The sequence below is a fragment of the Manis javanica genome, chromosome 5, assembly GCF_040802235.1.
Source record: "Manis javanica isolate MJ-LG chromosome 5, MJ_LKY, whole genome shotgun sequence".
NCBI classification, from domain to species: domain Eukaryota; kingdom Metazoa; phylum Chordata; class Mammalia; order Pholidota; family Manidae; genus Manis; species Manis javanica.
The window spans coordinates 50,027,657-50,053,397 of record NC_133160.1 but is presented as its reverse complement, the minus strand read 5'-3'; the positions used below and the strand labels follow the sequence as shown (position 1 = coordinate 50,053,397).

At 43.5% G+C, this 25,741-nt stretch overlaps 1 protein-coding gene across 11 annotated transcripts in view; it reads right to left on the bottom strand.

Moving 5' to 3' along the window:
- Window positions 1-25,741, bottom strand: part of INPP4B (inositol polyphosphate-4-phosphatase type II B) — a 910,826-nt gene that overhangs the window by 328,384 nt on the left and 556,701 nt on the right. For all 11 annotated transcript variants that reach the window (XR_012131555.1, XM_073237008.1, XM_036996729.2 and 8 more), the window contains one exon: window positions 13,007-13,057. Coding sequence is in view for 10 of the 11 variants with exons in the window: in XM_073237008.1 (XP_073093109.1) it covers window positions 13,007-13,057 (51 nt within the window). In the remaining variant the exon portion in view is untranslated. The remainder of the gene's footprint in view (window positions 1-13,006; window positions 13,058-25,741) is intronic.

Genomic DNA, 25,741 nt, shown 5'->3' with positions numbered 1-25,741 from the left:
AGGGCCGGTGTGGTTGCTGCTGGAGCAAAGAAAGAAGGCCTGAAACTGCAGTTTGTGAGCAACAAACAGGTTTTAAATGTTATTTCTCCCTTTGACTGATTTTGGTTTTTAGAGGTATTTTGCCCAGGGATTTCCTTTCCCCGAACTGACAACTACACTTTCAAATAATTATATTTTGCATACATTGCTTTAAACGAATGTTAAAATTAATTACCCCTGTTTCTTTTTACCATTTTTTTAAAAAACACAGGCTACTAGAAAATTTAAATTCACCTATGTGGCACACATTTGCGGCACACATTGTATTTCTATTGAACAGTGATGGTTTAAAGGTACATATATCAATGACAGTTTGATTTATTCTTATAAAACTATATACAGGATTTGTGGTGTATGTTTTAAAAGGTCATTAATGAGCTAAAGTTGATACCACGAGGCTGATACATACATAACAAACATCTCCTACACATAACTTACAGGATCAGCCCTTTTCCAGTGCCCAGGTACTCTTTCTTCACTGTCAACCCTAACAGATACGGTTACATGGTTTCCCACCCCACAGGAAGGGAAAGAAGATATATGAATAATTTGTACTGAAAAAAGACATCAGAAAGAAAAACATAATTAGAAGGAATCTATGAAAAGTTGATGAACAACAATAAAAAACACACTACAAAAGCACTTAACTGAAGTCATGTGTTATGAAATTACATCTTTAGTATGAATGTACCTTAAAAGGTCTCAGCACAGACTGGAATCTGCTTGACTAACAGTCATCAAAACAGGTTTGGGTATATCCAATAGATGCTGCTCAAGAATGCAAAGAAATATATAGAACATATTTGAATGATTTACAGTAAACAATTTCAGCTCATTTTTTTAAAACTGGAGTACTTAACAGCTGTAGCCCTGAGCATGTTGTAATGGCAGAGCCAAGTCCTTGGCAAAGAAATAAAACTCTCAGATCCCTTTTGCAGTGTCCAAAGGAATATTTTGGGATTTAGTTGATGAGATGCATATTAGCCGGTGGTACTTTATAGGTACTTAAGATGTAATAATTCTCTGGAGTATCATGTACTCTGAAGGGTGTTAGAAAGCCAAAGCATACTGACTTGTTCTTATTTAGGCTTATTCTTACTATATTTGAGATTTAATTCTGTAATATAATTGCCATTTTATTTAGTTCTCATGTGCCATAACATGTATTAGATTTTTACCATATTATTGCAATTGTTTTTAGACCTCGCTGTCATTCTTCTGATCCTAAAAAAATAAAAGATGGTTGCCAAAACAAAATTGAAGGGCCCCCACCAGTAAGATGGCAAACTTCCAGCTTCTCTTCCAGGTCCTCGGTTCCCAACGGCGCCACCTGAAGCCCAATCACCTCTCGGCCCCCTCCCAATCCCAGCACCTAGCCAATAGCCACCAGCCCCATAGAAGTAACACCACAATCACCCCATGCCCTTCCTATATAACCCAGCACCTTTCCCTAATAAAGCGGATTTCTGCGGTGAATTGCTGCTGTGTGTCACCCCTTTCCTTTCATTGGTGCTGAAACCTGGGAGATGGGACACCCCAACTGGGCCCCGTCTTCCCCCTGACACCAGCAGCAGCTTGCCCTCGTCCTCTTTTTCCGGCACTGGCTCATAACACTCACCACTCCTCTCTGGCCTTTAGGTAAGTTTTCCCACAGAGTGGGCCACTCTTCCCCGAGCTATCGCAGTGCCATTGACCGTGATCGTCTGGCAAGGCCCTGATGCTCGGGGATGAGGAGGGAACTCTCCCCACCTCAGGCCTTCACGGCTGCGGCAGACCCTCAGACCCCTCCTCCAACAGCCATAAATGAGGTGCCTCCTTTGCGGATGAGAATGCTCCCTTTTTCCCCCCTCCTCCTTCCGTTCCATCCGCCGAAATCCGTTCCATCCACCGAAAATTCCTAGGGCTAGGTACCTCATGACTCCAGCCCTCTGCCTTCTTAGAGAAGTCTGGGTGACGACCCACACTTCCTAAGAAATTCCGACTCGTATACGAGTTTCCGCAGACCACCAAGGATCATCGGGGACGCCTTTTGTCCCCTTGTGATCTGCTTCCAGTCCAAGGATCTCCGTTCATTTTCCCCCGTTTGTCTCCTTCTCTGTCCTTTAGCCATGGGAGCCTCCTCATCCCTCCCTGAAAGTTTACCTCTTGAATGCCTGCTTAAGCATCTGGCTACCCTCTCTCTGACACCTGATATAAAACCAAAACTTCTCCGTAAATATTGCTCCCAAGATTGGCCGACATACCCCCTAGACAATAACAACCAATGGCCCACAGGGGGAACTCTTGACCCTAACATTACTCGCGATCTTTTTAACTACTGCCAGCACCTGAAAAAATGGAAGGAGATTCCCTATATCGAAGCTTTTCGCCTCCTAGCTCAAAATCCCAGCCTCTGCAACACCTGCTTCCTGCCCCAAGTTCTCCTAGCCTGCAAGCCATCTCCCTCCCCTCCCCACACTCCCAGTCCCTCTTCGATTACCTTGGACCCAGCTGACGAGCCTCCGCCATAAAGGCTTCCCCCTTCGGCCCCTCCCCCTCCTACAACCCCTCCACCCTCCACCCCCTCCGCTGCCTCCACCCCCGCAGAAGCCTCCCGTCCTCTCCCTTCCCCCTCCTCTCCTACAACAGCCCCTCCCCCTTCCTCTACCACCGCCGCCGCCGCTGCATCCACCCCCACAGAAGCTTCCTGTCCTCTCCCTTCCCCCTCCTCTCCTACAACAGCCCTCCCCCCTTTTCTACCACCGCCACCGACGCCTCCACCCCTGCAGAAGCCTCCCATCCTCTCCCTTCCCCCTCCTCTCCTCCCTCCACCACCATCTCCTCCACCACCTCATCCCCTCCGCCTCCATCCCTCTCACCTCCCCCCCGCCCACAGATCGAGTCTGAGCCTTTCAGCCCCCCTCTAACTAAGTTCCAGGAGCCTCCTCCGTCTTTGCCCCCTAAGACTCGGTCCCAAGGGCCTCCCAAAATTATCACGTCTTGCCCCCATCACCTGCTTCCCCCCCACAGACTGAGCCAGAACCCTTCAGTCCCCCTCAGACTCAGTCCCGAGGGCCTCCCAAAATCATCGCCCCCCTCCGGGAGGTAGCAAGATCCAAAGGCATCGTGCATGTTCATGTCCCTTTCTCCTTAGGAGATTTAGCCCAACTAGAGAAACGCCTAGGTTCCTTTTCCACTGATCCCACGACATACATCAGGGAGTTTCAATGGACCCTCCAGTCTTACAGCCTCACACATCATGACATTATCATGGTCCTGGCCAATACTCTCCTCCCTAAACAGCATAGACGAGTTTGGGACTTTGCCCAAATGCACACTACCTAAACCCCAAGGACTGACCCCACCTATCCCCCTGGCCCCACTGCTGTCCCCGAACAAGACCCACACTGAGATTATAACACTGCCATGGGTATCCGCTCTCGAGATATTTTTGCCTCCTGCTTAATAGCAGGTCTGAAAAAGGCAGCTCGTAAAGTAGACAATTTTCAAAAGCTCCAAGACATAATTCAAAGGAGAGACGAAACCCCCTCTGAGTCCTTAGACAGACTCACTCAAGCCCTATTACAGTATACCAGCATGGACCCAGAAACGCCTGATGGAAGACATGTCCTTATGACATACCTCCTAGCTCAAAGCTACCCCAACATTAAAGCTAAACTCAAAAAGTTAGAACAGGGCCCCGCTACCCCATAGACTAAGATCCTAACAGTGGCCTTTAAAGTCTTCCATAACCAGGAGGAGGAGAAAGAACGCGGTAAACAAAAGCCTGATCAGGCCAATTTCCAGATGGTGGCCCAGCTGATAAAACCACAACCTGGGCGCCCCTCTACAGACAAGCCCACCCCCAGGAGCTTGTTTCAAGTGCGGAAAAGAGGGACATTGGTCAAGGGCGTGCCCCTCCCCCAGATCTCCTACCACCCCATGCCCCAGATGCCACAAAAAAGGCCACTGGGGGTCTGATTGCCCAACCACCCGAAGGGGAGGCTGGACGAACAACCCCCATCCTAAGCCCGCCGTAGTGGGGCTGGCAGAAGAAGATTGATGGGGCCCGGGGGCTTCTCGCCCGACCATTTCCATCACCAAACAGGAGCCCAGGGTTACTTTAACAGTAGACGGTTGCCCCATCTCCTTCCTCCTAGACACAGGAGCCACCTTCTCAGTCTTGTGAGAATACCGGGGCCCTACCACGCCAGCCATTACTCCTATAGTCGGGGTAGGAGGTAAACAGATTTTCCCATTAAAACCCCCCCTTTTATGCACAATCCTAGACAGTCCCATACCTTTCTCCCACTCCTTCCTAGTTATGCCCCAGTGTCCCATCCCTTTACTAGGACGAGACATCCTTTCCCTCCTCCACGTTTCCATAACTATATCCACTCCCATAGCCCTCAGTTTTCCCTTTCTGATGGCCCTCATAGCAGATGACTCCCCTCTACCCAATGAAAGCTCCAGTTCTGCCCTCATACACCCTGTAAATCCCAAAGTTTGGGACATTACAAGCTCCTCCGTAGCTCTATGTCCTCCTGCCTCTATCAAATTACGTGACCCCTCTCAGTATATCTGTCAGGCACAATACCACCTAACCACTTCAGCCCTCATAGGCCACCAACCCATCATTCAAGATCTCTTAAACAAAAATTACCTCAGACCCACTCACTCCCCATTTAATACCCCCATATTAGCTGTTAAAAAAACCAATGGATCTTCCTGCCTTGTCCAAGACCTTCGCCTCATCAACATGGCTGATGTCCCTATCCATCCCTTAGTTCCAAGTCCATACACCCTTTTATCGTAGATCCCTGCCTTGGCATCCCACTTCTCAGTCCTAGATCTCAAGGATGCATTTTTTTCTATCCCTCTGGACCCCTCCTCCCAAGATTTTTTCACCTTCACCTGGACGGAGCCATGCATGAGACATTCTGAACAACTCACTTGGACAGTTTTGTCACAAGGCTTCCGAGATAGTCCCCATATTTTTGGACAAGTCCTAGGTCAGGACCTCAAACAGTTTCATCATGATCACTCTGAGTCCACTTTATTATAATATGTAGACAATCTTCTACTCTGCAGTCCCTCATGGGAACAGTCTCAACTTGACACTGCCTCTCTACTTAACCTTCTAGCTTCCAGAGGTTACCGGGTATCCCCCGTCAAAGCTCAAATCTCTTCCCCTTCTGTCACTTACCTTGGAGTCCTTCTGTCTCAACAAAAAAAGTCCATTACCTTAGACAGAAAACGACTCCTCTCTGACCTGCCTGTTCCCAAAACCAAGACAGAAATCCTTTCCTTTCTAGGCCTGGCTGGGTATTTTAGCGTATGGATCCCTCACTTCTCCCTGTTGGCAAGACCCCTATATGACCTCAGCAAGGGTCCCCCTGAAGAACCATTATCATCCTCACCCCAACAATCATTAGGCTCCATCAAGCCCTTGTGAAGTTCCAGCTCTCCATCTCCCTGATTTGTCGAAGCCCTTCTCATTATACATTCATGAGAGGTCCAGTCAAGCTCTAGGAGTCCTAGGCCAATATTATGGCCCATCCTTTGCCCCAATAGCTTATCTCTCCAAGCAATTAGACCCCACAGTTTGGGGATGGGCCCCCTGCCTATGGGCATTAGCCGCTGGACAGCTCTTGCAGAAAGAAGCTCATGAACTAACATTCGGGGCGCCCCTTACCATTCTGTCCCCACATCACCTAAAGATCTCTTAACCTACAGAAGTTTACAGACTCTCCCTCCTTCCACACTCCTGATCTTACTGTCCTCTTTCCTCCAAAATCCAGACATTTCTTTCCTCCCCTGCCAGCCCCTGAATCCGGCCACGCTTCTTCCTCTACCCTACTCTCCTCATACTCCCTAGCATGATTGCCTAGAAGCCCTTCACAACTTCCTTCCGTGCCACTCCACGATCTCCGAAGGAGCCCTCTCACACTCCAACCTCATCTGGTTTACTGATGGGTCCTCGTTTAAACATGAGGGCACCCACTACTCACGATATGCAGTAGTCTCCCTCAAAGATGTCATTGAGGCACGAGCTCTACCCCCTGGTACAACCAATCAACAGGCTGAACTCATTGCAGTCACCAGAGCTTGCACTCTGGCCCAGGACATGTCTCTCACACTGTACACTGACTCCAAGTACGTATTCCACATTCTCTTGTCTCACATGGCAGTATGGAAAGAATGAGGCCTCCTCACCACAAAAGGAAATTCCATAACTAATTCAGCCTTAATTACTAAACTTCTAGAGGCTTCACAACTCCCACACCGACTAGGCATAGTCCACTGCAAATCACATCAAAAGGATGACTCCCCCATTGCAAGAGGTAACAACAAAGCCGACAGAGTAGCCCAGTCAGTTGCCCTATCAGAAGACACACCAGACAACAATCCGTCTGCCCTTGCGGTTTTAGCCTTATCACAAGACACCCTCTGTTCCCAGGACAAAGAGTCTCTCTTCCGCCTCTTACATGATCTGTTCCATCCCAGCCCTCAATTCTTGATCCATTTTTTACAATCTTTTTTTTCTCTCTCTCATGAAGACAAAACCCTACTTAACCAAATCACCTGCAGGTGCACCATCTGCCAATGCACTAACCCTAATACCCCCCTCAAGGCCCAACCCTTCCCAGCTCATCAAGCAAGGGGTAATGTCCCCGCCGCAGATTGGCAAATAGACTTCACTAACATGCCCCCTGTATGGCATACCAGATACCTACTTGTGTTAGTAGATACATTTTCAGGATACATTTTCAGGAGGGGGTCAAAGCTTTCCCCACCACTAACAAACAAGTGTCCATGGTTGCCTCTATCCTCCTCACCCAGATCTTTCCTAGGTTCGGGATGCCTACTTCCCTCCAATCAGATAACGGCCCTGAGTTCACTGCTCAAATTATCCAGAACCTCTCCAAGTCGCTCTCGCTCCCCTGGCATTTACATTGTCCTTATCAACCACAAGCTTCGGGAAAAGTAGAAAGAGCAAATAGGACTCTAAAGGACATCCTGACCAAACTATCTCTAGAACTACACCTTGACTGGGTTCCCCTACTTCCCTTAGCTCTACTCTGCATTCGGGCCCTCCCCAAGAAACCTTCCTTCTTGTTGCCCTTTGAGATCATGTACCCGATTCTACCCTTGGGGCTCCCTTCTCACAAAGGACCAATTCCTCCTAATATGGCCCTTCCACTACTCTCTCTCCTCTGCACTGAATTGTGGAAATATCAGGATTGGCTCCTTCCTGATCCATCCACCTCCCAAAATCCTCCTGTCTTACAGCCCAGCCAACTAGTGTTTCATAAGCCGCCAGAGGATCGGCCCTCTCTCACCCCGAAATGGGAAGGTCCACACGCAGTTATTCTCTGCATCCCCTCGGCCGCCAAGCTCTTACTGCCTGATAACTCTGTCACCCCCTGGATTCATATCTCCAGGTTGAAACCAAATACCCAGGACCCACCTTCTCTGGACACCCAAGACCCATCAGTCACAATCCAGAGTCCTTCGGATACAGCCCAAGATGCTGTCTAGTCTACCACGCCTCATCCCTCTGATCCCTTGAAGCTCCTCATCTCCTGTTCACCCCCTTTGCCATCCATATCCGAATCATAACTTTTTCCTCCTTTACCGCTCTCTCACTTTTTTTCCTCATTCCTATTGTCTTCCCCGCCACCCCAGCCTCCTTTGTATGGCAATTCAAAGTCAGACAGACTTACACACAGCATCAAACAAAAGTTACTGCCCTCATTGCCACATCAGACTGCCCTCTGAAAGGCTGCTCTGAGCCTTTATACCTCCACTTTCCTCCCTCCATCGAAGTGTTCACTAACAGCTACCTTTATTCTCCCTATCTCTGCCTCCTCTATGACCAAAGACAAGCCTATTGCAGGCGATGGCAAGACACCTACGGGGGATGTCCCTACTGGTCTTGCGCCATTCACTACATGGGTAACTTCCAGTACCCACAGTCTTACTTCTCCAACCGTTTCATGAAATATCCCAACGGCTCATTCTCCTTATCAATCCCAGATCCCTGGGACTCTCGATGGGCTGCCGGAGTCACAGCCTCAGTGTACTACGGGGGGTCCTCGACCCCCACGGTACCCTTCATATATCTTGAGAGTATGTTCCCTCTCACTCCCAGATCTCTCAAGTTGCATCAGATATCAGACATTCCGAAAAAGTCATTATCCAAACTCTTGACGGCGCCTCTTCATCTTCTTATTTCTCCTACTATTGGTTACAGCTCATTCAAGACACCACCATCTTTCTCAACCACACCCTCAACACTGCCAATTGTTTCTTGCGCGCATCAATACAGCGCCCACTGCTGGCCGCCGTGCCCCATAATATTTCCAACTACTCCTTCCATGCAGAAGGACAACCCCTCCGCCCCCTGGCAGACATACCCCTATGGGAACCAGAATACGCAGATAATCTCACCATCCACCACTGTGTAGGCCCAACTCCACCCCCCTCCAGCGCACTTCACTGCCTCTCTACCTACACCCCTACCTCCGGCTCTAAGACTTTTACGCAACCGGGACACTTCTTTTGGTGCAATGGCAGTCTTTTCAACTCACTGCCTCTCAACTCCGATACACCCTGCATTCTCGTCACCCTAATCCCACAGCTTACACTTTACAGCATGGCAGAATTTCTTGAGCTCCAACCTCCCTTGCCCTCAAGTACAAAAAGGGCTGCTTTCCTTCCCATCATGGTCGGTACCTTTGACCACCTCAGCCACTGGGGCAGGGTTTTCGGGAGGAGCCTTGAGTCACTCTCTATGGGCAGTTACAGATCTCAATGCCAAACTTGAGGGAGCCCTTACATCCACTGCCAATTCCCTAGCCTCTCTCCAATGGCAGGTCACTTCGCTAGGTAAGGTCACCCTTCAAAACTGGCGGGCCTTAGATCTGCTTACAGCCAAGAAGGGTGGCACCTGCGTCTTCCTCCGGAAAGACTGCTGCTATTACATCAATGAATCTGGCATTGTTGAAACTGACATCACCAAACTCACCGACCTTGCCTCCAGCCTCCACTCTGCTTCCAATTCCAACCCATTCTCTTCAATACTAACAAACCCCCTCCTTACCTGGCTCTCACCCATTGCAGGCCCCATAATAATCATTCTTCTCGCCTGTCTCTTCTTACCCTGTATAATAAAGTTCATCAAATCCCAAGTCGGAAAAATCTCTAATCAAGCTTTCAACCAGCTTTTACTCAGGAACTCAGCTTCTGGCCACAGAAGATCCCTCACCCTCACGTAACCTCCTCACCACACGCTGAGATGGACCCCTCTCTCCACTGGAAACTGTTCCTGGAAACAATGGCCGCAGACGCCTGGGTCCTGACACCCATATCCTCTTGGCACCATTGGAATCAACAGGTCCTCGACCTATGGTTACAGGGAACCTTCATTGATTTCCAAACGTGAAGAAGTCCACATCTACTCGTCCTTACTGCGGGGAGTCCTATCAACCCTTTCCTCCCAATCCTCAAGCCCTCACTCCCTTCTCCGCCCCCATTCAGCAGGAAGCAGTCAGAGAGAAAGCAACATCTACAACCCCATAGAGGAGAAAGGGGGGAATGAAGGGCCCCCACCAGTAAGATGGTGAACTTCTGGCTTCTCTTTTGGGTCCTCGGTTCCCGACGGCGCCACCTGAAGCCCAATCACCTCTCGCCCCCCTCCCAATCCCAGCACCTAGCCAACAGCCACCAGCCCCGTAAAAGTAACACCACAATGACCCCATGCCCCTTCCTATATAACCCAGCACCTTTCCTTAATAAAGCGGATTTCTCCGGTGAATTGCTGCTGTGTGTTGCTCCTTTCCTTTCAAAAATCATGGTATGCTTACTAATTTATTCAATATATATGTCAGAATTTACTAATTTTCAGGCACAAAGCTAGGACAATTACAGGGATCAAAATAAATAGGCTCTCTGCTGTCATAGAGTTTAACATCCAGTAAGTGTGGGGAGACATTACTTAAACCTAACACCCATTCTGCCTATTTTTATTACTAATAGCATCTTGATTTTGTTTAAACAGAAAATGCACCCAGATTCCCTTCTGTCTAGGGACTCAGCTCTTCTCAGTGATAGGTACGTATCAGTTATCAGTCAAAATTTCCCAGAAAGTTATTGTTTTCCAGACTTGAAGGAACAGGATCAGCTGCTCTAAGCTTTTTGTCCTTTAGTATTCTCCCATTGGGACTAGTATGCTGGTGGCACAATGGCTAGACTGGACAGCACTCTAAGCACAGAGGAGCATGAAGATGGATAAAGTCTCATGGCCTGAAGTCACCTTTGAGTAGCTGCAGCCTTGGCCAATTTCCCCAAGATTTTATCTAACATTACACAAACACATCTGTTAATTTTAAGCCACTCTTTGTCAGGCTACTTGCCTCTGTATGCATTTCTAACTAACACAATAGGCATGTCACAGAATGATGACTGAGAACTTTGTTTTACTCCAGGAATTATAGCTGAGTCTTTGTCAAAAGTGAGCACACAATATATCAAACACAGCACCTTCTAAGTTTCAAGAACCTCCAGTGATTGGAGACAGAAACCTTATCGCAATGCTTATAGGGGAGCCAATTAGAGAAACCGGTCTATTAGTAGTCATGACACACCCACTTAACATAAAGATAGTGCTAGAAGAGGTGGGGAGTCAGAATTTTGGAAGGTGTACAATTTAGGAAATGAGGCTAATCTCTCTGTTAATCACCTTCAGGAAGACAACCCTATACCTAAAGCTGAAGTCTAGAGAGTCTGGTCCCAAAAAAATCACTTTTCAAGCTTGGAGGTGTCCAACATCTTTACCTCCACTATAATGGGGACCAATGATCACCTCTTTAAAAATCATTGACTATCTAAAAACTAATGCATATGGGCTTACAGAAAGGATCAGCAGAGAGATGGCTAAGCCAAGGGAAGAAACATCAATAGGACAGCCTGCATTTCTTCCATGTGGCACAGCAAATACATGTTAGTTTCACATGGGTCCAATGGACAGCACAGAAAGTGGCAGAGTAGTGGGACATGCTGGAAAGTGGGTCTCAGCAGCAAGAGAGTGGGGTGAGCCTCAGAGTGGAGAAGGTTGAGTTGGAACCAGATCCAAACACCTACCATGGGAAAGAGACTGTAGGACCTCCAGGAGTACCTATATTTGTGCTCACAGGAGAGCCAGCATTTCAGTATCTACCATACAAAGGGCTTTGTTGGCAGCATTAGCCTGAGAAGCATCAAAACCAGCAGAAAGGGAATGGCCCCTCTTTGCGGGCAAGCACAGCAGCCCCCCTCCCCTTTCGCTTCTCCTTGCCACAGCACTCGGCAGTGAGAGGCGGAGAGGGGAGGACATGTGTGAGAATCAGTTTCTGATCCCCAACATCACACATTGCAAGAGCACAAAGATGTCTATCCTGTAGTGGGAAATTGGGGGAGGAGAGAATGGAAGAATATAACTGAAAATCAGAGAAGAGACTCAAGTTTTAAAATGAGTAAGATGTATTCCAAGAACTTGAATGAGAGAAAAAAACAAGAGGAAATTTATCCCAGTTGTCATTAAAGCCTCATACAATGGGGATTTAACACACAGCAATCATTGGGGTAGGCAATTAGAGGAGAAAAGAATTAAACCATCTCATCTTTCTTGAACTTCAAAAAATAAATGGAATTTCTTATAAAACATTAACTTATTAATAGTTACAAATTTCTATGGGTCGTATGTTTTATGAAGGAAGTGTAAAGGGTGTGATAACAGCTTGCAATGCAGGTTTTAGTTTGAAGGACACCAGGGGTGGTGTAGCCCTGAGCAGGGAGAGGGAGTGGTGGGGAGCAGTGGCTGGTCAGGGAGAGGGGCATGCAGCCTGCAGCCATGAGAACCAATGCCAGGAAGGGCTGGCTGGTCCCCTTGGAGAAGCTGAATGAAGCCCATATGGTCTGGGCCCAGAGATTGGTGGCAGGAGGAAGAGCAATAGGAGATGTCAAAGGGTCAGGCAGAAAACAAAGTATGAAGATTCCCTTGAATCAAAGAGTTATTCAGCTTGTCCCCAGGAAGCAAGTGGAAGCATGTGTTAGATGTGAGACCATAAATTGCCCTTTTCCTTCTCCTTCACTATTGGATGCAGAGACGGCTGACATTCTTCTCAGTCAATTCAGTTTATATGTCGGTCCATGTTTTCAGAGGGCTTTCTGGCAGATTCAGATGGCAGCTTTTGTCAGCAAGGATATGAATGGTACATACAGTTCAGGGCTCCACGCAAATGAGAAGAAGTGCGTCAACTGCCTGTAGGATTTCTGGGAATTTCAAATAGGTCGTTCTGTTGCCTCAGCCCCAGAGGGCATCTTAGACCCAACTTATTGCTGGGCTTTTTCCTCCCCTCCAACTGCACCTTTCCCAGGGATGCTATCTTTTCAGGAGCTGCCACCACTTATTCTGGCTTTGTCTAAGCAAAAGGCACCTATTACCTCTTGCTTTTCCAACTTCTAAAAGCTGGAGCTGAAATGGGTCAGAGGCAGCAGGAAAACTAAGCAGGAATTCCCAACACTGGATGGCACGTTGGTGACAGCTTCTGTTTTGTACCTGTTGTCACACTGTTTAAGTAGCAGGAAGCAGAAAACAGCACAGTGAGACAGCTTTTCCTCCTTCCAGAAGCTATAGAGCTCACCTCTGCAATTTCCCTTGCCTCTTACTGGTCCAGGAATGTTGGCTCCCAGCTAACTGCAGGGCAATTTCTAGATGCATCAACAGTCAGTTGAACTAAACATGAATTCATCTAAGGATGATTTTCAGGAGACCAGGAATGAATTCCATGCAATTCAGCCAATGTGGGACAGTGCCCCCTCACATAGTCACATCCTGTTAATTTAACTCAATTTCAATTGTCAGCTACCAGACAAGAGGCCAGAGATAAGCAAAAAGATTAACTTAGAAGCAATATGAGCTCATTTTAGAAACAAAAACACTTACCCCAACCTCCGGCAGGGGATCCTTATGTTCAGGTAGGACACTGGTTCGAACCTATGGAGCAAAACACACATTTTCTCTATGACTTCCGAGTTGAAACCAGTGCAAAAGCTTCACACAGGTGCTGGGTTTGATTTACCTTCATCTGGCATCAATTCAGACTTTGTGGTTAATCATTACTGATGGTAGCTATATGCTACACCCACTGCTGTGCAAAAAAGTTGTCCTTGCATAGTTCCTGAACTTCATGATTTTCCTAAGTAGACTGAGCTGTGTGTGAGCCTCACCCCTTACCCCTTGGCAAATTCAGAGATTTCTGGGATTTAGGTGAAATACCTTTAATCTCCTCAAAAAGCAAACCTGATTCAACATTCGAGGGGAAGGATAGATTTGGTAAAGAGGAAGTCATGCTGTGAATGCTCCATAAATATTTGTTCTTCGAATGGACACCAAAACACACAGTCCTTTTAGGATATCCTTCGCACTTGAGAATTCTGGGCCAAATTGTCAGACACCATTATCTAGATTCATTTGAAAACTAATTCTCAATTGGGGAAAAGGAAAAGAGTGGAAAATAGTCATCTGGAGAAGCTTTTTGTATATTTTGAAAAGAATTCCAAGTGAAATATCAACTCCTTAGATAATAAATAGATATGTATTTTCTCCAAGCAGTGATCCTCAGTCCTGGCTGTATATCAGAATTACTGTGGACTTTTTCAAACTACTGATTCTCTTTTCTGCCTCCAGATACTGATTCTAATGTACAACTACTGAGTCAAAGGCTCTTTTCTTAAGAAGAAATGTTTCAAGTGAAAAGAATTCATGATTACCTTTCTCACTTAAAACTAGTAACAGCAACAAGAAAACATAACACCTAAATCCAGCAAATCTTAATTTGAAGTAATGATGACATAACAAGTTAAATTAATACAGAGCAATATAGAGGCACACTCTGTTGGACTACAGAGCAGAGGGAGAGAGGAATCCAAGAATTCATAATGGATCGACATTTTAGGGGGTCATTTTAAGCAAAATCCCTTTGGAGGTACAGTTCTGCCAGACATACTTCCGTTAAAATACTTTAAGTCCTGACACGCTGACCAGGCCAGCTCTGTTCTCCCAGGTTGAAGTGATGCTTACAATGTGAACAGCCTTGAACCAGCTCCTAATACCTCCTAGTCTTTAACATGGCTTCCATTTCCTTGACAAAAAGCCTCAAACAGTAGTAAAACACTGCATCTGAACTTTCTTTCTTTTGTTTCTATTTTTTTATTTTGGTATCTTTAATGTACAATTACATGAGCAACATTATGGTTACCAGACTCCCCCCATTATCAAGTCCCAACCACACACCCTATTACAGTCACTGTCCATAGCATACTAAGATGCTATAGAGTCACTACTTGTCTTCTCTGTGTTCTTCCCTGTGCCCACCCCCACTAGAGTGTGTGTACCAATCATAATGTCCCTTTGTCCCCCTTATCCCTCCCTTCCCACCCATCCTCCACAGTCCCATTCCCTTTGGTAACTCTTAGTCCATTCTTGGGTTCTGTGAGTCTGCTGCTGTTTTGTTCCTTAGTTTTTTCTTTGTTCTTAAAACACCACAGATAAGTGAAATCATTTGATACTTGTCTTACTCCGCCTGGCTTATTTCACAGGGGATACTACCCTCAAGCTCCATGCATGTTGTTGCAACTGGTAGGATTTGTTTTCTTCTTATGGCTGAATAATCCACTGTATATACATACCACATCTTCTATATCCATTCATCCACTGAAGGACACTTAGGTTGCTTCCATTTCTTGGCTATTGTAAATAGTGCTGCGATAAACAAAGGAGTGCATATGTCTTTTTGAAACTGGGCTGCTGCATTCTTAGGGTAAACTCCTAGGAGTGGAATTCCTGGGTCAAATGGTATTTCTATTTTGAGTTTATTGAGGAACCTCCATAATGATTTCCACAATGGTTGAACTATTCACATTCCCACCAGCAGTGTAGGGGGAGTTCCCCTTTCTCCACATCCTCACCAACATATGTTGTTGTCTTTTGGATGGTGGCCATCCTAACTGGTGTGAGGTGATATCTCATTGTGGTTTTAATTTGCATTTCTCTGATGATTAGCGATACACAGCATCTTTTCATGTGCCTGATGGCCATGTGAACTTCTTCTTTAGAAAAGAGTCTGTACAGATCCTTTGCCCATTTTTTAATTGGATTATTTGCTTTTTGTTTTTTGAGGTGCATGAGCTCTTTATATATTTTGGATGTCAACCCTTTATAGGATATGTCATTTATGAATATATTCTCCCATACTGTAGGGAGCCTTTATGTTTTACTGATGGTGTCGTTTGCTGTACACAAGCTTTTTAGTGGGATATAGTCCCATTTGTTAATTTTTGCTTTTGTTTCCCTTGCCTGGGAGATACGTTTAAGAATAAGTTGCTCAAGTTTATGTCCAAGATGGATTTTCGAATGTTGTACCATCCTTGCATCCTTGAGATGAATCCCACTCTGTTTTTTTCAAAGAGTTCTATGGTTGCATGACTTACATTCAGGTCTGTGATCTATTTTGGGTTTACTTTTGTGTATGGTGTTAGACAATAATCCAATTTCATTCTCTTACATGCAGCTGTCCAGTTTTGCCAACACCAGCTGTTGAAGAGGATATTTTCTCATTTTATATCCATAGGTCTTTTACAGTATATTACTTGATCATATATGCTTGGGTTAATCTCTGGACTCTCTATTCTGTTCCACTGGTCTGTGGGTCTATTCTTGTGCCAGTACCAAATTGTCTTGATTACTGTGGCTTTGTAGAAGAGTTTGAAGTTGGGAAGCAAGATCCCCGCCCCTCCCCCACTTTATTCTTCCTTCTCAGGATTGCTTTGGCTATTCGGGGTCTTTTGTGGTTCCATATGAATTTTAGAACTATATGTTCCAATTTGTTGAAGAACGCTGTCGGTATTTTGATAGGGATTGCATTGAATCTGTAGATTGTTTTGGGCAGGATGGCCATTTTGATGATATTAATTCTTCCTACCCAAGAGCATGGGATGAATTTCCATTTGTTAGTGTCCTCTTTAATTTCTCTTAAGACTGTTTGTAATTTTCAGGGTATAGGTCTTTCACTTCCTTGGTTAGGTTTATTCCTAAATATTTTATTCTTTTTGATGCTATTGTGAATGGAATTGTTTTCCTGATTTCTCTTTCTGTTAGTTCATCAATTGTGTATATGAATGTAATAGATTTCTGTGTATTAATTTTGTATCCTGCAACTTTGCTGAATTCAGATATCAGTTTTAATAGTTTTGGAGTGGATTCTTTAGGGTTTTTGTGTATAATACCATTACCATGTCCTCTGTAAACAGTAACAGTTTGACTTCTTCCTTACCAATCTGGATTCCTTTTATTTCTTGGTTTTGTCTGATTGCCGTGGCTAGAACATCCAGTACTATGTTGAATAAAAGTGGGAAGAGTGGGCATCCTTGTCTTGTTCCCGATCTTAGGGGAAAATGTTTCAGCTTCTCACTGTTGAGTATTATGTTGGCTTTGGGTTTGTCATATATGGCCTTTATTATGTTGAGGTACTTGCCCTTTATACCCATTTTGTTGAGAGTTTTTATCTTCAATGGATGTTGGATTTTGTCAAATGCTTTTTCAGCATCTATGGAGATAATCATGCGGTTTTGTCCTTCTTTTTATTGATGTGGTAGATGACATTGATGGATTTTCGAATGTTGAACCATCCTTGCATCCCTGAGATCAATCCCCATTTGATCATGGTGTATGATTCTCTTGATGTATATTTGAATTCGGTTTGCTAATATTTTGTTGAGTATTTTTGCATCTATGTGCATCAGGGATATTGGTCTGTAATTTTCTTTTTTTGTGGGGGTCTTTGCCTGGTTTTGGTATTAGAGTGATGCTGGCTTCACAGAATGAGTTTGGAAGTATTCCCTCCTCTTCTACTTTTTGGAAAACTTTAAGGAGAATGGGTATTATGTCTTCTCTAAATGTCTAATAAAATTCAGTTATGAATCCATCTGACCCAGGGGTTTTGTTCTTGAGTAATTTTGATATTACTAATTCAATTTCATTGCTCGTAATTGATCTGTTTAGATTTTATCTCTTTTCCTTGGTCAGTCTTGGAAGGTTGTGTTTTTCTAGGATATTGTCCATTTCTTCTAGGTTATCCAGTTTCTTAGCATACAGATTTTCATAGTATTCTCTAATAATTATTTGTATTTCTGTGGTGTTCCTCATGAGTTTTCCTTTATCATTTTGATTCTGTTGATGTGTGCAGATTCTCTTTTTCTCTTAATAAGTCAGGCTAGGCATTTATCTATTTGGTTTATTTTCTCAAAGAACCAGCTTTTGGTTTCACTGATTTTTTTCTGTTGTTTTGTTCTTCTCAATTTTATTTATTTCTTCTCTGTTATTTATTATTCCCCTCCTTCTGCTGACTTTGGGCCTCATTTGTTCTTCTTCTTCCAGTTTCAGTAATTTTGAATTTAGACTATTCATTTGTGATTGCTCTTCCTTCTTTAAAAAGGCCTTAATTGCTATATACTTTCCTCATAAAACTGCCTTTGCTGCGTCCCACAGTAGTTGGCACATTGTGCTGTTGTTTTCATGTCTCCATATATTTCTTGATCTCTGTTTTAATTTGGTCATTGATTCATTGATTATTTAGGAGCATGTTGTTAAGCCTCCATGTGTTTGTGAGCCTTTTTGTTTTCTTTGTACAATTTATTTCTAGTTTTATACCTTTGTGATCTGAGAAGTTGGTTGGTAGAATTTCAATCTGTTTGAATTTACTGAGGCTCTTTTTGTGGCCTAGTATGTGGTGTATTCTGGAAAATGTTCCATATGTACTTGAGAAGAATGTGTATCCTGCTCCTTTTGGGTGTAGAGTTCTCTAGAAGTCTTTTAGGTCCATCTGTTCTAGTGTGTTGGTTCAGTGCCTCTGTGTCTTTACTTATTTTTTGTCTGGTTGATCTGTCCTTTGGAGTGAGTGGTGTGTTGAAGTCTCCTAAAATGAATGCATTGCATTCTATTTCCTCCTTTAATTCTGTTAGTATTTGTTTCACATATGTAGGTGATCCTGTGTTGGGTGCATAGATATTTATAATGGTTATATCCTCTGTTGGACTGACCCCTTTATCATTGTGTAATATCCTTCTTTGGCTCTTGTTACTTTCTTTGTTTTGAAGTTTATTTTGTCTGATACAAGTACTGCAACACCTGCTTTTTTTTCTCCCTATTGTTTGCATGAAATATCTGTTTCCATCCCTTCACTTTTAGTCTGTGTATGTCTTTGGGTTTGAGGTGAGTCTCTTATAGGTAGCATATAGATCAGTTTTGCTTTTTTATCCATTCTATTACTCTGTGTCTTTTGATTGGGGCATTCAGTCCATTTACCTTTAGGGTGATTATCATAGATATGTACTTATTGCCATTGCAGGCTTTGGATTCGTTATAATCAAAGGCTCAGGGGTAGCTTCTTTACTATCTAACTGTCTAACTTAACTCACTTATTATGCTATTATAAACACAGTCTGATGATTCTTTCTCTCCCTTCTTTTTCTTCCTCCTCCTCTCTTTGTATGTAAGGTGTTTTATTCTATACTCTTGTGTTTCCCTTGACTGATTTTGTGGACAGATGATTTTGCTTTGCATTAGTTAGTATTTGGTTGCTCAACTTTCTTTGCTATGGTTTTATTTTCTCTGGTGACATCTGTTTAGCTGTAGGAACCATTCCCTTTAGAGCACTCCCTTTAAAATACACTGTAGAGGTGATTTGTCGGAGGTAAATTCCCTCAACTTTTGTTTATCTGGGAATTGTTTAACCCCTCCTTCAAATGTAAATAATAATCTTGCTGGATACAGTATTCTTGGTTTCAGTCCTTCTGTTATTTTGCATTACATATATCATGCCATTCTCTTCTGGCCTGTAAGGTTTCTGCTGAGATGTCTGATGATAGCCTCCTGGGTTTTCTTTTGTAGGTGATTTTTTTTCTCTGGCTGCTTTTAATACTCTCTTCTTGTCTTTGATCTTTACCATTTTAATTATTATATGTGTTGGTGTTGTCCTCCTTGGGTCCCTTGTGTTGAGAAATAAGCTTTCATGGTCTGAGAAACTATTTCCTTCCCCAGATTGGGGAAGTTTTCAGCAATTATTTCTTCAAAGACACTTTGTATCCCTTTTTCTCCCTCTTCTTCTCCTGGCACCCCTATAATGCAAATATTGTTCCATTTTGATTGGTCACACATTTCTCTTAATATTCTTTAATTCCTAGAGCTCCTTTTATCTCTCTCTGCCACAGCTTCTCTGTATTTCTATTCTCTGATTTTTATTCCATTGATGGTCTCTTCCACCTCATCCAGTCTGCTCTTAAATCCTTCCATTGTTTGTTTCATTTCTGTTATCTCCTTCCAGAATTCATCCCTTAGCTCTTGCATATTTCTCTGTAGATTCATCGGCATGCTTATGACTTTTATTTTTAGTTCTTTTTTCAGGAGATTGGTGATTTCAGTCTCACCAGGCCCTCTTTCTGGTGTTTGAGGGATTTTGGACTGAACAAGGTTCTTCTGCCTTTTCATGGTGATAGAAGTGATCACCGATGAGTGGCACATGTGTCCGCTGGTAGAACAAAGTCCCTTCCTACTTGCTGGTCACATTGCCCATCTCTGCTGCCTGAGCCAGTCGACTGCACACAGGGAGCAGCTTCTGGGTTAATCCTCGAGCTGCGTGGACTCGCCAGCCCTCAGAATGGCCTAGAGCACTGGTGGGGATTGCAAGCAAGCAGAGCATGCTCACCACAAGAAGAAAGCCCCTTTGTCCCTTCTAGATTCTGCATTGGTCTCTGCTGTCTGTGCCAGGCAGCTGTGCACAGGGACAGCCTCTGGGTCTGGCCCAGTTAGTTATGTGCTGGGAGAAGGCTCTGTGTGGTTGCTGTGGGCGGGTGTGCTCCCAACTGGTCCACAGCAATGGTGGTTCAGCCAGTTTGCTTGCAGTGCCGGCAGGTGGGTATAATCAGCAGGCTGCTTATTGCCATTAGGGGCTTTGGAGCTGCATTGCCACCCAGGGAGTTATGGTACCTGAAGTTCCTTAAAGTTCCCAGCCTGCTGGGCTGAGTATGCCAGGACAATTTTGTCTGCCTGTTAAACCCTTGTCCCTTTAAGACTTTTAAAGCACCCGCTTTTCTTTTTGTCCCAAGGCAGCCGGCTAGGGGACCTGTTAGCAGTCTTAGTCTCACATTATACTTTCCTGTTTCTCTAATACCCCATACTCCATGCAATGTGTGTCTGTGCTTCTGGTGTAGATTACTAGGGCTGTTTATTTAGCAGTCTTGTGCTTCCACTCCTTCCCCACTCTGATTCTTTTCCTCCCACCAGTGAGCTGGGGTTGGGGGAGTGCTTGGGTCCTGCTGGGCCACGGCTTGTATCTTATCCCTTTCGTGAGATGCTGAGTTCTCACAGATGTAGATGTAGCCTGGCTGTTGTACTGTATATGTGGACCCTTACAAATACCTGACTTCTTTCACTTTATTTGTAAATTCAGTATCTTTTTGGATTCATATCCCTTTGGATAATGTTATTTGAATGTCAGATATTTTCTTAAAATGATGTATACAAACATATATGTATGTGTGTTCGGGTTTTGTGTGTGAATATTTTTTCACTATATATATACTTCATTCTAATATTTGGCCTTCTGGTCTCTCTTTTAGGAATAGTTGAATTTTCTGTATTTACAAAATATATATGGTTTTGGGAAGAGATTTCTGCCACAGTACTCATGCTGCCATCTTGAGAATCTCCCTTTCTTTGTTTCTTTATGACAGATCCAGCACTACCTCTCACACAATTTGCCAGTTATTATGACTCAAAATTGTTCACCAGAGCACAAAGTAAGTGACAGGAGAGATCCCGATAGAATAAACAACACAATTTGCAGAACACACTCAACTCAGGATTTGACAGTATGCTCACTGGCTAAGAGCATTTGCAGTGTGGGAGCTGCATTAAGGTTTTTGGTCCAGAATGTTCAGATGTACCATTCAGTCTCAATATCTGGAATTCATTTGTTGGCCTCAAAGGATGAGGAAATTACAGATTAACAGTGGGCTGTAATGGACCATATAGTAATTGTTTAGTCTCTCTCTATATATATACACACTCACACCCAGACAGACCATATATATATGATATATTACTATCATATATATGATAAATTACAAATATTAGAATGAAGTATATATATAGTGAAAAAATATTCACACACAAAACCCGAACACACATACATATATGTTTGTATACATCATTTTAAGAAAATATCTGACATTCAAATAACATTATCCAAAGGGATATGAATCCAAAAAGATACTGAATTTACAAATAAAGTGAAAGAAGTCAGGTATTTGTAAGGGTCCACATATACAGGACTGCATTTTATATATATATATAAACACACATACATATATATAGCAATTATTGTTGGACAGGAGATACAATAATACAACTTCTGCAACATGGCCTTAAACTCCTAAATCTATATTGGCTTCATCAGCAGAACACATTTTCCTTAGGAATATGAATAAGCTACAAAGAAAAGATTATTAAGTCAAAGTTGTACACTGTGAAAAATCTAAAGATATTCATGGACTTGTCTGCCATATCCAATGTGTGTGTGTGTGTGTGTTTGTGTGTGTGTGTGTAAAGGACAAAGAGAGAGAATGTACTTCATTTTGCATAGCAGAAATACTTTGGAAAGTACATGTATGTCACACTGTCCTAAATTGAAGCATGTTTGAATCACTAGAACTCTGATTTAAGGGAAATGAAACACAAAACTTTGTAAACCAATTTAAAACTTCATAGTCAGATTTTCCTATCAAGCATTTGTTTAACTGTATATACACATAGTTCTAAACTTTTATATTTAGGGTCATTATCAGTGATATTGAGGCATGTAGGTTACACATGAATTATGCTTTTCTTGCATTATGTATACCCCTCATTACAGTGAACACAAATTAGGCTGTAAGCGCCGGGTTTGCCAGGGAGTAAGGTCCCATTCCGTCTCTCTGGGACTTCAGAGTCTAGTGGGTGGGACAAATGGATAATAATAATCCGGTACAATGTAGTAAGTGCTGTAATGGCAATGTGAGCATTTTCCTGTGGGTGCAGTGAGGGGTAACAAACTCAGCCTGTGAGCATCAGAAGAACTTCAGAGAAGAGGTGGTCTGGGTTCTGAAGGGTGAGTAGGAATGTTAGGCAAGGAAGGACATAACAAAGCAAGCAGATGCTACACAATGTGTCATGGAGTTGTAAAGCCCATTTGTGTTCAGGCAAGTGTGTGTTCTGATGATGCTTTAACATCGGGACTTCATGAAAGTGGCAAAAGTTAAATATGGGGAGAGAGGTTAGGGCCCTTTGCTGCAGAGGACTATGTATCACATTATAAAACTGGGGCTTACTGAAATTTATAGGCAATAGGAAATCAGGGAAAGCATGTGGGTGGAAAAGCAACAAGATCAGAGCCCCTTGAATCATCCCAACCCTTCCCTGAATCATGTTGGGAGAATTATTTAATGTCTTTATACCAGTTAACATGGGCTAATAATATACCTCATAAGTTGTTGTGAGCATTACATCTTTTCAGCACTTAGTACCTGAAATAGAGGGAAGGAGGGAGAAAGTGAGAAAAAAAAGGGAAAGAGGAAGAGAGGAAATGAGGATGGAAGGGAGAAAAGGAAAGGAGGGAGAGGAAGAGGGATGAGAAAACAGAGACAGGGAGACAGGGAGGGAGGCACAGGCCAGTGAGAACAGAAGGGTCCCACCCCGGACAGATTCAGAGAAGACCTCCTGATGAGGAAGGCCTGAGGATGGCTATCCCTGCAGCATCTGGAATATTCCAGTTCATTAGCAACATCATGCCTCCTGAGGCTTCCTGGCCTGCCTACCAATTCATTTTCCCTTTTTTGGTCTTATTAGCAGTTCCTCTCCCTGTTTTTCTTCAGCAGAGCCCTCCCTGTCCCTTTCAGGAACCTAAGAATGTCTGCATGGCTACACATTTAAAATTCTTATAGCTTCCTTTTGTCTAGACTTTTATGATATCAAATAAAGCAAGGCAGATCAATTAATAGGAGGGATCATGTAGATGATTATATATTCTGTCTTGAATATTTCTTAAGGTTCATGTAAATTCATTTCCTTCTCTGTCAGCTTCATAAAGTTCAAAATTCTATATACTAAATTTGCCTTGAAAAGAGAAAAAATAACAAAGGAAAACAAGACAGAATATAGTGAGTTATACTCACACTTTCATCAAATTCCTACAGACCAGTTCATACACTTTCATTGTTCCCAAGCCAGAGGCCGCCACGGCTGCCACTGCACTGGCTGAATACAGCACCCTGTAATGCTCTCATCCATAGAGAAATACCTTCAACTAGTCAGCCTTGGTAGCAAGCACACAGGCCCTGCTGCTGAGGGTGGAAGGAAGGAGAGGATGGCTCTGTTTTTCATGAGTGAGTAACTAAGAGTGAGCCAGTAGGGCTGCCTCAAAGGCTGGGACATCATTGGCATTCAGATCCAGAGCAGAAAAAGGCAGTGCTGCCATGACTCCGTGCACCAGCGTGTCCATGCCTCAGCCTCACACAAAGGCATCACCTCACTGGTGGGTGAGGGTGGAGCAACTACCTTTCGGACTGCCTCAGAGGGTAGGCAGAGGGGAAGGTGCTGGCAATAGTGAAGGAACACCCTTGGGGCAGGGAGAGAGCTCAGGTCCTCCTCTTAGACTATTGTCACATCTGGTAAGGTCTCTGATAATCAATGTGTCATTGAAACACATCCCTTTTTCCTAATAAAATGCTACTCTAATTCTCTATGTATCTCAAATTGGAATATACAATATCATCACATTTTCTTGTTCCACTTGGAATGAGGCACAGAACTGCCTTAATTTCAAACACATGAAAGCCTGACTGGGTCAGAAATGTTTAGCCTCCTCCTACATGAATTAATTTTTTGGGAGGAAGCTGATCAAACAGGATTATATTTTCTGGGGTGCCCTGTACTGAGGAATAGCCTTGTAACGTTCTCACCAGTAAAATACACGTTGAAGTTATATTTGCTGCATCCACACTGCAGTTTTTAGAAGTGGATATACTGTGTCCTCTCCACTGCTCTTTCTCCTCTCAAGGAGCCCAGCCTTTAGGTTACAACAGAGCTGCGTCTGGACACCAGAACAACCACATGAAGGAAAGCTCTCCGGCAGGCATCACTGCCACTGTGACACTGTTAGATAATGGCAGTAGTTTTCTATTGCCATGTAACACATTTTCACAAACTTAACTGCTTAAACCAATATCCATGTATCAGCTCACAGACTTAGGACAGAAGTCTAAGCCTAGTGTGTCTGTGTTCTCCATTTCAGGCTTGCAAGGCTGTGGCTGTCTGTGTCCTCATCTGGAGACTCAACTAGGGAAAGGTCTGCTTCCAGTTCCTGTAGAAGTCAGTTCCTTGCAGCTCTAAGACTGATGTCCCATCCCCACTTTCTTGATGGCTGTCAGCTGGAAGCTGCTATAAACTCCTGGAGGCTGCCCTCATATTCCTTGCCATGTGGCCTCCTCCATCTTCAAACCCAGCAAAAGAGAATCTCTTCTGCCTCAAAACCTTCTTGTACTTCAGATCCGTCTTTGAGTTCCACTATCACTTAAAGGCTTACCTGATTAGGTCAGGTTCTGCCCAGCTAATCCCCCTTTCTCAGGCAACTTTGCCATGTAACATGACCATTCACAGGAGTAAACACCTTCATATCACAGTCTTGGGGATCATGCAGAGCATGTACAAAACAGGGTGGGAATCTGGGGGCTGTCTTAGAAATCTGCTCACCACAATAACCAAGAAATAAACTTCCATCGTACTAGGACACTGAAATTGGGATGTTTATATTTATATGTTTCACCAGCCAGCATAGTTTAGACATCTGTTGTTTTACATGAAATTTGGGATTCTGTTCATGGATATGAAAAAATAAAGAAAAATAACCAATATTAAATTCTAATTCACTATTTTATTGTCAACAAACTTGTATTAACTACTTATCATGATCCAGCCTCTATTATAAACATTGGCAGTTTTAGAGATTAAGAAGATAAGGTATTTTGTGCCCATAGGCAATAATGATAACATAGTAAGGGTCAAAAATAATAATAATTGCTGAGCATCTTCAATGCTATCAGCCACTCTTAGATATAGATTTTCCAGTTATTTAATTCTTGCTGTGGATGGAAAAAAATGGATCCAAATAATTTAGACCACAGAATCTTAGAGATGGGAGGGCTTTCTGAATGAACCTAGAAAAACCACATATGAGAAATGAAAATTTTATCTGAAATACCCCTGGAATGTACATTTAAAACTTCTCCTTTACTATATCTCTAGTAGGATTAGTATTAATATAATCTTAGGACCATCACTCCCTAAGTTTGTTATAGAAATGCAGGATTTCAGGCTTACTCCATACATACTCAGTCTTCATTTTAACAAGGTTCCCAAGTAATTCATATGCCCATTAAAGTTTGAGAAGCTCTGGTCCAGACAAGTGCTTGTCATGAAATAGATCACAGATGGGAATGGTAGATATTCATTTGTACATAAACATGCCTGAGCTAAAGAACAGGGTTTATTCTTCTGATTATAAAGGTATTTAGTAATTTTTTTTAAATG